This window comes from Neophocaena asiaeorientalis, unplaced genomic scaffold (assembly GCF_003031525.2).
Source record: "Neophocaena asiaeorientalis asiaeorientalis breed wild unplaced genomic scaffold, Neophocaena_asiaeorientalis_V1.1 scaffold134, whole genome shotgun sequence".
Classification (NCBI taxonomy): domain Eukaryota; kingdom Metazoa; phylum Chordata; class Mammalia; order Artiodactyla; family Phocoenidae; genus Neophocaena; species Neophocaena asiaeorientalis.
This window is the reverse complement of record NW_020185339.1, coordinates 13,012,055-13,026,439: the sequence shown is the minus strand read 5'-3', so window position 1 is coordinate 13,026,439 and position 14,385 is coordinate 13,012,055. Positions and strand designations below refer to the sequence as shown.

General features: G+C 44.1%; 2 protein-coding genes across 2 annotated transcripts in view; one reads left to right on the top strand and one right to left on the bottom strand.

The window, feature by feature from the left end:
* Positions 1–4,329: 4,329 nt before the first annotated feature.
* On the bottom strand, positions 4,330–5,169 carry LRRC10 (leucine rich repeat containing 10). Its single transcript, XM_024736630.1, has one exon. It carries the CDS (start codon positions 5,167–5,169, stop codon positions 4,330–4,332), a length of 840 nt encoding a protein of 279 aa, XP_024592398.1.
* A 4,860-nt stretch (positions 5,170–10,029) lies between these two features.
* Positions 10,030–14,385, top strand: part of RAB3IP (RAB3A interacting protein) — a 155,921-nt gene continuing 151,565 nt past the window's right edge. The window contains exons 1-2 of the mRNA XM_024736626.1: positions 10,030–10,196; positions 10,720–10,907. Coding sequence (XP_024592394.1) covers positions 10,861–10,907 — 47 coding nt within the window. The 5' untranslated portion in view covers positions 10,030–10,196; positions 10,720–10,860. The remainder of the gene's footprint in view (positions 10,197–10,719; positions 10,908–14,385) is intronic.

The window sequence follows — 14,385 nt, the reverse complement described above, 5'->3', positions numbered from 1 at the left end:
GCGGCTGCTGTGACTCATGCCAAATACAATCACTTGTATTACCCTGATCTTGCTCCCCTTAATTCTGTTTAGTAACAGTTCCTTTGTGAAAAGTCTCTTTGTAAATCGTTTGAGGTGAATGCATTTTCTTGTCAGGACCCTGACTCATAGAACTCAATAGAATACTTTGTATGAAATTCTTTTCCGAAGTCTGCCTTGTCTTGTACCTACTCTGGTGTTTTAGAGTATTACTAGAGCAGAAATGTAAAGAGGACTTAACCTTTTTTTAATCATAGTATTATTGTAGAATGTTGTTGATTCCCAATATGAATAAAGAGTAAAGGTTTTAAAATTCTGAGTGGTACATAACACCTCTTTCAAAGAGGTATTGAAAAGACTATATATATAAATCTACACAAGACCCTGAGGATAGTGCCTGACCTACAGTAGTGCTCCGTAAGTGTCAGTGTGTCCCCCTGTCCTGTGGCCTTGGTGCAGGATAAAATCTCCAAAATTCAGGGCTTCCCTGGTGGCGCAGTGGTTGGGGGTCCGCCTGCCAGTGCGGGGGACGCGGGTTCGTGCCCTGGTCTGGGGTGATTCCACATGCCGTGGAGCGGCTGGGCCCGTGAGCCATGGCCGCTGGGCCTGCGCGTCTGGAGCCTGTGCTTTTCAACAGGAGAGGCCACAACAGTGAGAGGCCCCCGTACCGCAAAAAAAAAAAAAAAAAAAAAAAAAAATCTCCAAAATTCAAGTAATGTGGTCGAATTATACCAGCCACTGGGGATTCAAAGATAAATATCACCTGTTTCGTGTTCTCAGAAGTGGACAGTCCAGAAAGGGGGAAAAGCGTGTAAACTTGTTTTTTAATGGCATTAATATTCTTTCTAAGATAGAGTACAAGGTGTATCTTTTTTTTTTTACAGTGGCAAAGGCAGTAAATTATCTAGCAGACACACACGTGTCTTCAGTCTCATGTCTCTTGCCCTCATGACACGAATGGGTTTAGTGCCAAGGAATAGTCTCACATTTTCATGTACTTTGGTGATTTTGCAAATTCTAGCATAACAGGCAGAGGGCAAAGTATATTCGTTTAGGTGTTTAAAAAAATGAATCCTTGGTAATCTTATCTGTGTTTTCCTGTATATGTAAACCAGAAGTGTTTGACCACTTTGCAGTTATATTTCTTATATTCAAGACTAGAGATAATATTGAAAATTTTACTGAGAAAAAGCTTTTTTTGTTTAATTGCTACTTACGTTTTTTTCCTTCAAACAAGGAGTTATACTGATTGTACGATAAATATAAGTATTGTACTGCCATGGTATAACACTTAGTAAAAGAATATGTTAAGTAAACATTAGCCATCACCTGCCAATCACTGTTCCATGCACTTCATGCACAGTAATTTGTTTAAACCTGACAGGGCCCTGAGAGGCAGAAACTGTTACCACCTTACTGATGAGAAAACTGAGGCACACAGGTAGGTAACTGACCAGTAAATGTACAAAGGTAGAATGTGATCTCAGGTAGTTTGAAGCACCATGCTCTTAACCATCGTAGTACACTGCCTCCAGGTTACTGTGTGTAGGATATGGGCTTTTAGTTAAAAGTTGAGTAATTGATTTTTAGAGTACAAGCTGACTTTTCAAGTGTGAAATTGCAAACTTAGTATTGTTTTAGGACAAAAACAAACCTTGGGAATGTCCTTAGAATCCATGTTAAAGATTTTAGTTGGCATCATTCATATTTTTTAAAATATATATATATATATATATATATATATCTCTTATATATATATATATATATATATATAACTCCTTTATATTCTTGGAGCACTTTTTTTTTTATTTTTGGCTGTGTTGGGTCTTCGTTTCTGTGCGAGGGCTTTCTCTAGTTGCGGCAAGCAGGGTCCACTCTTCATTGCGGTGCACAGGCCTCTCACTGTCACGGTCCCCCGTTGCGGACTACAGCCTCCAGACGCGCACGCTCAGTAGCTGTGGCTCACTGGTCTAGTTGCTCCGCAGCATGTGAGATCCTCCCAGACCAGGGCTCGAACCCGTGTCCCCTGCATTGGCAGGCAGATTCTCAACCGCTGCGCCACCAGGGAAGCCCCGGCATCATTAATATTTGTGGAAGCTAAAATCCTACATAAACTTCGGGAAGAGATTTTCCTCTGATGCACTTTGGGTTTCAGGACTTTTAAAAGTAAAAACGTTGGGGATTCCCTGGTGGTCCAGTGGTTAAGACTCGGCGCTATCACTGCCATGGCCTGGGTTCAATCCCTGGTCGGGGAACTAAGATTTTCGCAGGTCGTGTGGTGCACCAAAGAAAAAGAAGTTAACTTTTGGTGCTTCAGCATTTTTCCCTTTTTAAGTTTATAATTACGTTAGAATTTCAAGAAAACATCAGAGGGTTATGGAAATGTAAATATGCATTTACATAGTCAATTTATAAAATTGATTGAAATCCTATAGTGAAAACTTGGACAGCAAAATTCATGGTGAACACTTAACCATGTTGTTTAAGAAGTGTTTATTTGTTGTGTATTGATTATTTTAGAACAAAACAGTTTAATTTTGTGTCAGAATGTTTATAATTTGATATCTGTTTCAGACTAGTTAGCTCATTAGATGAAAATTCTGTAGGTCAATAGCTACAGCTTATGGCTTCCTTGGAAAAGGTGGGCCCCGTAATCTTAGGAGGGGGAAGAGAGGGTCAAAAGAAAATCATAGCCATTGTGAAGGATGAGCTGTGATACAGCTCAGGAGGCAGTCTTGTTGGCAGAAAGTTTCTGTTATCAACTGAGTATAGTGTAATTGCAGTCATTAGGAGTGAGTAAATAGACTAAATCCTAGCTGTCTAATAGAAATCTGGACTCATTATTAAAGGAGTTAAGTATTTGACAATTTAGTGATTAAAAGGACCCTTTAGCAGTCTGATCAATGGGTTGTAGATACTCTACAGACTGGGGGGTGGTGACAGGAAGAGATTATGTGAAACCATGAAACTTTTTCTTCCTCTGATTTAGCAAGAAATAATTGTGGTAGGAAAACATGAAAATAGTCTGCTGTATAATGTCATTTTAGAACCAAACTTTGCTGGGTTAAGATGCTTTTATGGCAAAAGTACTTTTTAAAAGCTAAATTCAGTATGTTTTAGTTAAGATGGCACTTTTGTGTCCTTGACTACTGAAAGGGTTCAAGAACATAAAGGATTGTGTTATTAAACTACCCACTGACAGCAGTTTGTTTAAAATTGATGTATTCATGGGGAGAAGAAAAGGTCATGATTAACATACTTCAGAGAAATAGCGGCCTGACTACCTAGGTTTATACACCGACCATCAAAAGATTTTATCTACAAAAATCAAACCAGAGCAGGGCAGAGATACTGAGGCTGAAGAGGCAGACACTTCCTATATATACCACAACCTGCAATTCCAATTTCCAAATGCTTGTTGCAAACGAACAGATTTCTCACGTACAACTTTTAACCTAATATGATTCTGGAAATGTGGTCCCTGCACGGCAAGAGATTCAATTCAATTCTGGTTCATTATGTGAGTAAACAGGAGGGCTCTGCTCCACAGAGGCAGCCTTTCGCAACGAGGCTTGATTTTGATGTGACCGCACTGCCAAGGAGAGGTTCTGTTTTCTAGATGACTTTCAGCATTGCCAGTGACAGTCTACAGGTGGGTCAAGGAAAATGAGCGAAATCAGCATGAACCACGGTCAAGTTTTAAAGTGGCAGCTGGATTCCACCAGGAGGCATTCCCAGCAGGGGTGTCTTCTCAGCAGCCACTAAATTTCAGGGGAAAAGCTTCATCTTGAGCCTTTGCAACAACGAAGAGTCTGAATCGGACTGACTAGGTAGACATGTCATTTTTAAGTGGCCTGAATCGGTAATGTCTTCTTACCATTTATGGTCATTCATAGTAAGAAAATACATCCTGCAAAGGGGTGGAGACAGGCCCCCTGAACTTTTAGATGAGCTCTGTAACAAATACCTTGTTTGAGGGGCTCATTGGCCTCATGACCAGCCACTCCTGGAGACTGGAGGAGGCCAAAGGGTCCCAGCCTTTCTTGCTCTTAAGTGTTTCAAAATACCTGCTCGGAGAGGCTGATTTTCTTGCAAAGAAGTTGTCATGCCACCTATAACAATTTCTTCTGGGAGAGATGTTGGCCTTGAGTATTTTCTTCTTGGTGTGAGGTAGGCATTTCATCTGACTATTCCATTTTCCACTGGCAGAGCTGCCCCACCTGTCCTGGAGCAGTCCTTTGCATTCTAATGGAGAGGTCTCCAGAAGATGCTGGAGTTGGGTCCTTGGCATTGACCTACACCTGAAGCTTCTCAGGAGTTGCTAGGTGGAAGTAGAGGAGGCAGGGCAGGCACTTGTGCCTCCTGGCTTTCCTGCCTGGCCAGTGCGTAGCGCCTGGCTTTTCTGGGGTCAGGCTCTGGGGTCTCCTCTGCCCATCTTCCCACGCGACGCACCCCTTTGGCTACCTTGGGCGCATTCCTGCAAGGATTGTGGTCATAGATGACCAGCTTCAGGCTTGACAGGTGGGCCAGGCTGGGGAAGTAGCGGATGCTGTTCCAGTCCACATCGATCACCTCCAGGGAAGGCATGTGAAGCAGCACAGGGGGGAAGTCTGTCAGCAGGTTGCCTGAGAGCCAGATGGTCCTCAGCTCCCGGAGGCGCCGGAGCCGGCCTGGCAGCAGACGCAGGGCGTTGGAGCCAGCATGCAGAGTCTTAAGGAGACTCAGCTCACACACCACATCTGGCAGCTGGGTGAGGTAATTGGCCTCGACCCACAGGGTCTGGAGATTCTGGAGCAGGCTCAGCTCACCGGGGAGGTCGCAGAGTTTGTTGTTGCCCAGGTAGAGGATGCAGAGCTGTTTCAAGGTACATACTACCTGGGGCAGAGCCTTGAAGTTGTTGAAATCCAGGGCCAGGATCTGCAGATTTTGCAGCTGCCCCAGCTCCGGAGGCAGGCTGTTGAGGCGATTGTCACTCAGGTAGAGCTTGGCGAGCTGCTGGAAGGAGCACACGTGCACGGGGAAGCGACGGAGCATGTTCCCGCTCAGATCCACCGTCTTGTCCAGCGGCATCTCCTGGAGGTCTCTGACCATGTAGTTCTGGCAGTGGTCAGCCGGGACGAAGGCCGCGAGGGCCCTGATGGTGTTCCCCATGGCAAGCCGCAGCCTGCCGACCCTGGGGCTGCTGCCTCTGCCCTGAGGCCTGTCCTCCCCTCTCTTTATAACCTGGGGATTGCGTGACAGAAGCCAGTCACTGCAACAGAGAGAAGTGCTCCTGATAGCAACTTGAGTGTTGGGTGACAGGCAGGGTCCTGGAGGCGGGGTCTCACATACTTGCTTTCAGTCACCTAAGCCCCAGTCCTCTTTATCTACATTTTTTTGTTTGTTTGTTTCAAACGGAGAATAGCTTCACTGTTTTTTCTAATGATAAAACGTTGAGACATTACATAAAGGTGGAAAAGAAGACAGTGAGAACAACCATAGTTACACCCACCAGGGATAAACACTGTAAACGTTTTATTTAACAGATGTCCTCCAGCCTGTTGCTACACGTAATCAATTTGTTTAAAAAAACATACACTGTTTAGGAGTCTTGTTTTTTATCAGAACATATGGACATATTTTTATGTTTGCAGGTATCATGCAGTTATTTTAAACACCTGCAAAGCATTCCATTCTCTGGATGCACTGTAATTTAAACAGGTCTCTGTTGTTGGGCATCTAGGTTGCTTACAATGTGTCGCTCTTATAAATATCCTTGTACGTACAGCGTGAGCAGTTATCCACTAATTTCTTTAGGAAATGTCCTTAGAAGTGTTACTGGGTCAAAGATATGCATCCTTTAAAGGCTTTTCGTTGGTAGTGTCTCCCCCCTAACCCCACCAGATCTGAACGAGTGTATACGCTCCACAAGTGTCCGTTTTCTTATTTCTTCATTCTTACCAGTTAGTAGTTTTCTACACTTAAAAAAATTTGCCTTTGACAAAAGACAAGTAGAAAAACAGAAGAAAGAGAAGAGGAAAACCAGCCTTCTAATAAAGCTTAAGTAAATGAGGGTGTATTCCTACAATGTGTCTGTGTGGGATGTGGCTCACTGCCTCTCAAAGGTTTGAGCTTCCTTCCATAGAGCTGAGTTACTGTGGGAAGAAGCTGTCCATCTGGGACATTTCCTAGTACTAGTCTAGGGCAGTCAGGCTAGTTCTGGCCAATGGAAAGTGAGCAGAAGTGGTATAAAACATTTCTAGGCCTGATTCATTTAGAACAAACCTCACCTTCCTCCACACACTTTCCCCATCTAATACCCAGGGTGACCTTAGAAGCCACCGAGTACGTGGAAGTCATATGTTGAAGTCCTGGGTATCCTGGATATCTGAATAAGTGCTAGGGTCAGAACACCTCCCCTCCCACACGCACTACCACCAGTTGGATTTAGGTAAATGAGAAACTTCAATTGTGTTAAGTGTGGAGATCTGGGGGCTTATCTCTTAACTTATCTTAATGAATAGAGCAGTTGTTAAAAATAAGGAGATAAGTCCTTATATACTGATGTGCAAAGATATTAAGGATAAATAAAGGGCAAAAAAACAAGTTTCAGAACTTTTTTTACCATTCCATCTGGGGAAAAATACACATATCTTGCATATGCCTAAAAGTATCTGTAAGACAAAACAGTGATTATCTCTGGGGAATCTGCCTGAAGGTTTGGGGGTGATAGGAATGCTGACTCTTCCATTTACACCCTCTTGTATTGTTTGATTTTTTTTAAAGCTATGTACATATATTACTTTCAAAAACTCTATTCCAAAAGAAACGGATTGTTTCCATTTCCAGAAAAAAATGGGTTTCCATTTCTAGCAGCCTGCCTGCTGTCTGGATAGAGTGCCAGGTTTGAGGGGAAGGCTTCATGCACCATTTAGCCTCCTCCAGTGCCTTTACTGCTAAATTGCTTATAATAGACTGAACAGAGCAATACAGGAGCATTCCATGTGAATGGCCATTCTACAGAGCTATTTGGCAGTGTGACATCACTACCCACCTTCTTTCTTCTCAGTCATGACTAAAGCCAGTGTCCTTGGACTTCCTAAACATTGAATGTCAAGGGCTTATCTTAAGCCCTCTCCTTGCTTTGCTGATTTGTCCTGTAATAACTAGCCTCTCAACAGGTACTGTGCTTTGGCTCTATATTTAGCATGGTCAGTGGTGACCACAAATGGTCATGGAGCTGCTGCCCTGATGTCCCTAAAAATGATAACAATAATAATGATTGCTACCCATTATTATTTATAACTAAGTGCTAAGCACTGAACTTGTGCTTTACATATACTGTCTCTCCTCAAAACTCCTGCCAGGTAAATATTTTTTATCCTCAATTTTCAGATGAGAAAACTGAGGCTTAGAGAGGTTTAAGAATAACATCAAATATTTATTGAGCACCTGTTGTGTTCTAGATGCAGGGAATCTGGTGGCTAACAAGATAGGATCCTGATCTCACAGAGTATACAGTTCTATCAGAGTGGAGTTAGGTCACACCAGTTGACAAACTACCCTCACACACACTTCCACTCAGCACTTTAATGCCAACCCCTAAATATGAGCAGGTGGCTAAGGATAACCACACATGAGACAAGCTGCCTCCGTGAGAGGTGGAGATTGAAATAAGCAGAGTAAAAGAAATCAAGAAACAACGATGGGAGAGAGCAGAGGAAATTCTTAACTAATTTTACCACAGTATCTTCAGAGAGTTAACTCTAACACTTGTGTGCTGCTTACAGTATTATTAGCTCACTTAATTCTTACAACCCTAAAATGTAGGCACTTGTGAGATAATAGAAAATATATATATTGGTTTCTACCCCTGTTTCCTGGTACAGAGCTCCTAAAACCCTTGTGATTTCCTGTGTGATAAGACCACTAGGCGCATCCCTTGTTCTAATATTTGGTCTTTGAACCCATCCAGACACAGCTCTCCTAAAACCCTTGTAAATTCCTAAGTGATAAGAACACTAGGATCATATTTGTTCTAATGAGCAACTCTGGGTGGGCTCCCGGGTGACTACTGGATAGGGGCTGGTCACTGGAAAGACCAAGTCATGATTAGAAGCTTGGAATGTTCATTCCCACTCCGCCATCCTCCAGAGAAGGCAGAGGGGCTGGAAATAGAGTTAATGATGGTTCATGCCTAAGTGAGGGAAGTCTCATAAAATCCCAGTACGAGGGGGCTCCGGGAACTTCCAAGTGGGTGAACACATCCACACTGGGAGGATAACACACCCCAATGCCACGGGAACAGAGGATCCTGTGTTCAGGACCCTTCCAGACCTCGCTCAATGTTTCTTTTCATCTGATTTTTCATCTATATCCTTTATCATATTCTTTAACAAACTGGTAAACCTAAGTGTTTCCCGGAGTTCTGTGAGCCGCTGGCAGGAGGGTGCATTGCTGTGCCAGGGGAGGGTGGAGGGTCCCAAAAGAACCTCCAGGAACCAGCCAGCATTTGAATATCTGCCATGACAGAAGGCAAGTTTCCGCCAAAGGAGAACTAAAACTGTGCATCTGGAGTGAAGGAAATCACCTCTCTCTCCTGCTGGACCCAATCCCCAGGGGATCTAGGGGGAGGGGAGGGGAGGGGGAGCCTAGGGAGTAAAAGAAAAGACTGTGTGTATCCTACCTCCAGTGCCAACTCCTTTCTCTTTGTCGGTCCTCAAGCCACAGGCCAGGCCTCAGCTGGGCAGAAATAAGTTTGAAATTGGATGAGATGTTAAAATGTTGAGGTAGACTTGACTAAACCTTTAACTATCTGAAAGTGTCAAGAAAGCTGTAGGATCTGCCCAAGCTGCTCTCCAGGGCTTGGGGTAGGAATACGCAAGGAGTGTGTGTGAGATAGGAAGAATATGGCTGATCTTCACTACACTCTACTGGATTCAGCACCCATGATAAGCTGGTGTAAAATTAGCAAAGTGGCCCCTAGAAGAACAGCCTACATCAAAAGGAGAACACACTCTCGTGCACAGATATACACATCCCAATGAAAAGACAATCCATGTTGCAAGAGACATCCAGAAAACTCTTAAAAACAGAAAACATAGAGTGAATTGTGTTCCAGTAATTAGCTTTGAGGTACAGCTGGCTTTTCCTTTGTTAAAATTCATGGGGACCATGGTGCCGGATGCTGAGAAGGGTGTCCACTGCCAGAGTCCTGGGCCTTCAAGAAGAGTGATCCAGAAGCAAGCTTATCCTCCTCAAGCCTGAAACCAAGCCTAGACTCCTGCCTGACCATGGGCACCTGTTGGTTTTGACTCCAGACTCCTCCACTGGGGTGTCTGCACAAAAATTTTGTCTAGAACTAAGTGATGTCAGGTCTTCGGATGCTTCCAGGTTCAGTTCTAGTATTAGGGTTCTTAATTGCAATGCAATAATAATAAAAAAAAAACATCTTTGGATGATTCAGTGAACAGGAATTTATGACAAGGTGTTAGGATGCTCACAGACTCCCTGGGTGCGCTGAGGAACCTGGCTTGGATGCTGCAGCCAGGATCATGTCCTAACTCAGTGCAGAACTGGCACCCCTGGGCTCAGCCCCTCTGCTTCTCCCTTTGACTCCCTGATGCTGAACGCTGCCCCTAAACCTGAATGTAGCCACGTTCCCCCTGACCCCCCGAAGGGATTTTTCATAGGCCCTGCTTCTTTGCATCACTGGCAGTTGAATCTGGTGGAGAGATCTCACTGGCCACATGCACACCCTAACGTAATAAGGGAGGCTAAGGTTGAGGTTTTGGATTTTGTGATGGGGGGTGGCCTTTTTCCACCACCAAGATTCCTAAGGTGAGAAATTCCCCAAACACAGGAAGGTGAGTTGTATACTGACAGCCGAAAAGAATCACGGATACCCGTCACAACTAGCCTGTAGTTTTAACTCTGACCCTCCCGTGGCTGTCTGACCTTGCACAGTTAATTTTTCTTCCTATATCTACAGGACTATTGGAGCAGTTTATTAAAGCAGACTTAATTAATATGGAATATATGTGGATTTCCCAGAGCTGGAACATGGCTAGTTTCCTAAACAATTGTGTAATGTTAAAAGACTGAATGGAAGCATTATAATCTTAAGGCCTTCAAAAGAATCCAGGAACATTCAGTGTGACAGCTGTATCAGCAGATGACAATACTACTTGGGGAAAATGGTATGTCAATTAAACATTAATGGGTAAGAACTATTTCCATCAGTTACTAGTAAATGTTTATTGAAATGAAATGAAAGCAATCTATCAAAACAGGACTCCTACTAGGTAGCATTTTGTTAGCCTGGTTCTGTTATGTACTTAAAAGGAAAAAAGAAAAGATTTCATATTACTATAATCTATAATTTAGATTTATAATTAATTCTGACTTTTACTATCTTATTATGGTTTATGAGATGGCAGTACAGTTTAGTATTAAAAGCAAAAAGGTTTTGGCATTAAAGAGACCTTGTACAGTTTGAACCTGGACTCTGGTATTTATTAGTTTGGGGGCTTTGGGCAAAGTTTCTGTGCCTTGGTCTCATCTTGGGAATGAGGAGAATTCCCATGAGGAAAAATGGGAATCACCTTGGGCTCCACCTCATTGAGTTACTGCGAGGATTAAATAAGATAATGTACTTAAAGTTATTAGCACAGCATTTGACTTACTAACCATGAGCAGGTATTATTGCTGTGCTTTCTTAAGACACTGTGCTGGGCTCATTGAAGAGTGAGTGAGCTGCAAATGTGTCCTCTGCCTACAAGCTGCCTACAACCTGAGCGAGTGCATGGCTTAGCGACCCCCTGTCAGCTGAAGTAGAGCTGGGGTTTTGGAAGACTTCTGAGAATGTTTGCCCAGCAACTAGAACAGGACAGACACACAGTTGGCACTTGGTAAGTGTATGTGAATTACCGGAATGGATAGACCTAGTATTTGATGAGAGGCAATTGTATGCTTACACAATAAAGCCAAAGTAACCTGGGACCCTGTTTTCACATGGTGTTGCATCAAAAAAAAAAAGTCATACAGCATCCCAAAACAATGAAACCCAATTTAAATCTTTATCATAGTCACTTGGGAAACTGACAGAGGACAGATCACTTTCACGATGCCCAGCATTTCTTCTTAAGACTCCCTCTGCCTACCTTTCCCTCCTCCATCTCCCACCAAGGCGCTCTCCCTGAGCATTGCCTCCGTACTGTTCCAGGGGCTACGGGAGATGGTGCGGCCACCCTGCCCCAGCTCCCCACCGTTTTCCTATTCCCACTCCCTGGCAGGCTGTCCTGTCTCACTTTCTCCTCGCTCTCTTTGTAGCCATTCTCTTTCTCCCCCAAACAGCTGTCAGCAGCCCTTTGAGGGCTGTCTCCAGATTGCATTTTCTCAATTTGCACAGTAAAGACCCAAAGCAGATGGGAAACCTCATTTGGGCACTTCCTGGGGGGCAGCCCAGACCGAAAATACCAGGCAGATCTGAACATCCCATTGCTTGTGTGGTTCTTGTTGCTCTGCAGATGGTTCCCCTTTCCAGGAGCCCTGTTCTCCCTCCCCTCTCCTTCCACTGGATTTCAACACCAGGATTCCCCAGAAAGCCGGTTTCCAAGGCAGAAAGGATCCCATCCTTCTTACTGACAGAGCGGAAGGGCAGTCCCGGAGACCCCTTCCCACTGAGGCTCCGCCTGTGGGAGTTGAAATCATTTAACCCTTTCTAGTGGATTTTTTCTGCTGTCTGGGTTTGTCCTGCCCTTGTTACCGAACTGAACTTCGGTCCGCTTTCCCTCCCTGCAGCAAAGCCAACCTACTGACACCAAGTTGTGGTGAAGGAGCGTAAGTGCTTACTGCAGGACCAAGCAAGGAGAATGGGCAGTTCATGCTCAAAAGACCCGAACTCCCCGATGACTTTCAGGGAAGGGTTTTTAAAGATAACATTTGGGGTGAGGGCTGCAGGTTCCCTTGAACCAAAGGGTGTACGTTTGTGTGTGTGTATGTGTGTATATGTGCATGTCTGTATGTGTTTATGTGGGTGTGTATGTATTGCACATGTACGTATAGGTGTGTGTATGTGTGCATCCCTGCAAGTGTGTATGTATATGTGTATGTATGTATGTGGTTTGCATGTATGTAGTGTGTGTGTGTATGTGTGTGTGTGTGTGTGTGTGTATGTGTGTGTGTTCCCTTGAAAATCTTTTCAGGCCAGCTCCTGTTCTTCAGGTCTCAGCTTAATGGGTATTTCCTCAAAGAGGATCTCCCTGACCACCTTATTTGAGCTGGCTGCTTCCACTCCCCAGTTTCTCTCCACTTAGCTCTTATCTTACCACAATTTGTGATTGTTTTATTTACCTCTTAGTTCTTTTTTTTTTTTTTTTTTTTTGTGGTACGCGGGCCTCTCACCGTTGTGGCCTCTCCCGTTGCGGAGCACAGGCTCCGGACGTGCAGGCTCAGCAGCCATGGCTCACGGGCCCAGCCGCTCCGCGGCATGTGGGATCCTCCCGGACCGGAGCACGAACCCGTGTTCCCTGCATCGGCAGGCGGACTGTCAACCACTGCACCACCAGGGAAGCCCTACTTCTTAGTTCTCTTGCTGCAGGAGACCTGCCTGAAGGCAGAGCTTGTGCCAATCCTATTCACTGTTGAATGCTTAGCACTAATGACAGCACCTCAAACGAAGTGGGCATTAATTTACTCAACAAATAAGGACAGAATTCCCTGCCTTCCTGGAGCATTTGAATGAAAGAATGAGTAATGTATTACTCTCAGTTTGATAATGTAAACTCAAATTGCTGGTAGCCAATGACTTAATATATTTATGAATCCATAGATTTTTTTCCCTACCATCAATGATCACTGAGGTAAAAGAGAGTGGCTCTGAGAAAGACTCAGAATTTATTGAGAATAGTTAGCAAGATATACACAGGGTTGGAAAAACCTGGAAAGGAGCTCATATTTGCTTGGCAACCTGTAGGATAAACTCCAATTTTGTGCTTTCCTAGAGCACAATGCTGGGATGAAGACGAAGATTTGCCCTGAGAGTTCAGCCTACCACTATGAAATGTGCCTGCTCTGTGGACTTGCCCACAGCTGGATTCCAGAGAAGTCTCCCAAAGTACTCTGTGAAGTTGATTAGATTCTCACTCAATGTTGAACTGCTGGAATCTGTTCAGTAGCATTGCTGAGCTAAGACAATTATTCTGAGAAAGGGGGCCTCAGAAGTGAGCAGTGAAGTGAAACACGAACCCTGAAGGAGTTCCATCAACTCGATTCACAACTCACGGGTGGAGAGCCAGGGGGAAATGAACAGAAGTAGGAAAGGCAGCCTTTTTATAGCCTGTGTGTGAGTGAGAGGAACCAAAGCCAGGAAGATGGACCTTGAGGGGACTCAATCCCTACGAACCAGCAATGAGGGATACGCTCTCTGAAGCTGCGTTTCTTGATGGCCCTGGATAACGAACGGGCCTTACTCGTGATTACAGCCTAAGGCCATTTCAGTGACCATCTGCCCCCTGCTTTATGGAGTAGGATTTGCTATCAGAACATGGCTCAGTCCTTCTTACTGCATTGGCATGTTTCCTGGCTCTATAAGGTTTAGTGCAGCCCTTTGAGTAAATAGGTCCTTCTAGTTTATCAGCCTTTGCCAGTAGTTTTTAACTAGTGCTGGGCTTGCCCTTCAGGAGACAGCTGGCGATGTCTGAAGACAGTTCTGGTTGTCACAGCTGAGAGAGTGCTCCTGGCATCTGACAGGTGGAGGCCAAGGACACTGCTAAACATTCTCCAATGCACAGGACAGCACCCACAGCAAAGAGTTATCTGGCCCAAAATGTCAATAGTGCCAAGGTTACCCTGGGTTATCCTAAAGCCGGAAGTTTTCTTGCAGGGAAATGCATCACTGTAACTGGAAAATGGGTACAACAGCTAGTATTTCATCTTCTTGACTAGAATACATTTTTTTTTTCAGTTGTAGGGAAGATTTTCTTTCAATTTAGTAAAGAGAGGTAAGATTGACTAGAAATACCCCATATTTAAGTATATTTTCAGGAATGTCCTTTGGCATTTTTGATACTCCTAGATCTTCCTGATAAGTAAAGGGTTGATAATAGGAAAGCAGCTTTGGGTTTGGACCTGTGAAATTTGAATTAACTTAAACCTTATAAAGGAATCACAAAGTCTCTTGGAAGCTGTGTTTTGTTTTCTCGGGCAGTGGGGGGTAGGAGAATAGCAGGTGTATAGATCTTTTAATGCATTTTCCAGTAGAAATTATGCTATAAATGGTGATATCCCAGGTTAATCTCTAAGGGTTGTCTTAACCCGCAGAACAGAAGTGTGCTGGTGATGCAGTGATGGCAGTCTTACTGACTATTGTGTGTAAGATGGTTTCTG

Excerpts from the sequence above, each read along its gene's own strand:
- LRRC10 (XM_024736630.1), bottom strand. The coding sequence starts at position 5,169 with ATGGGGAACACCATCAGGGCCCTCGCGGCCTTCGTCCCGGCTGACCAC.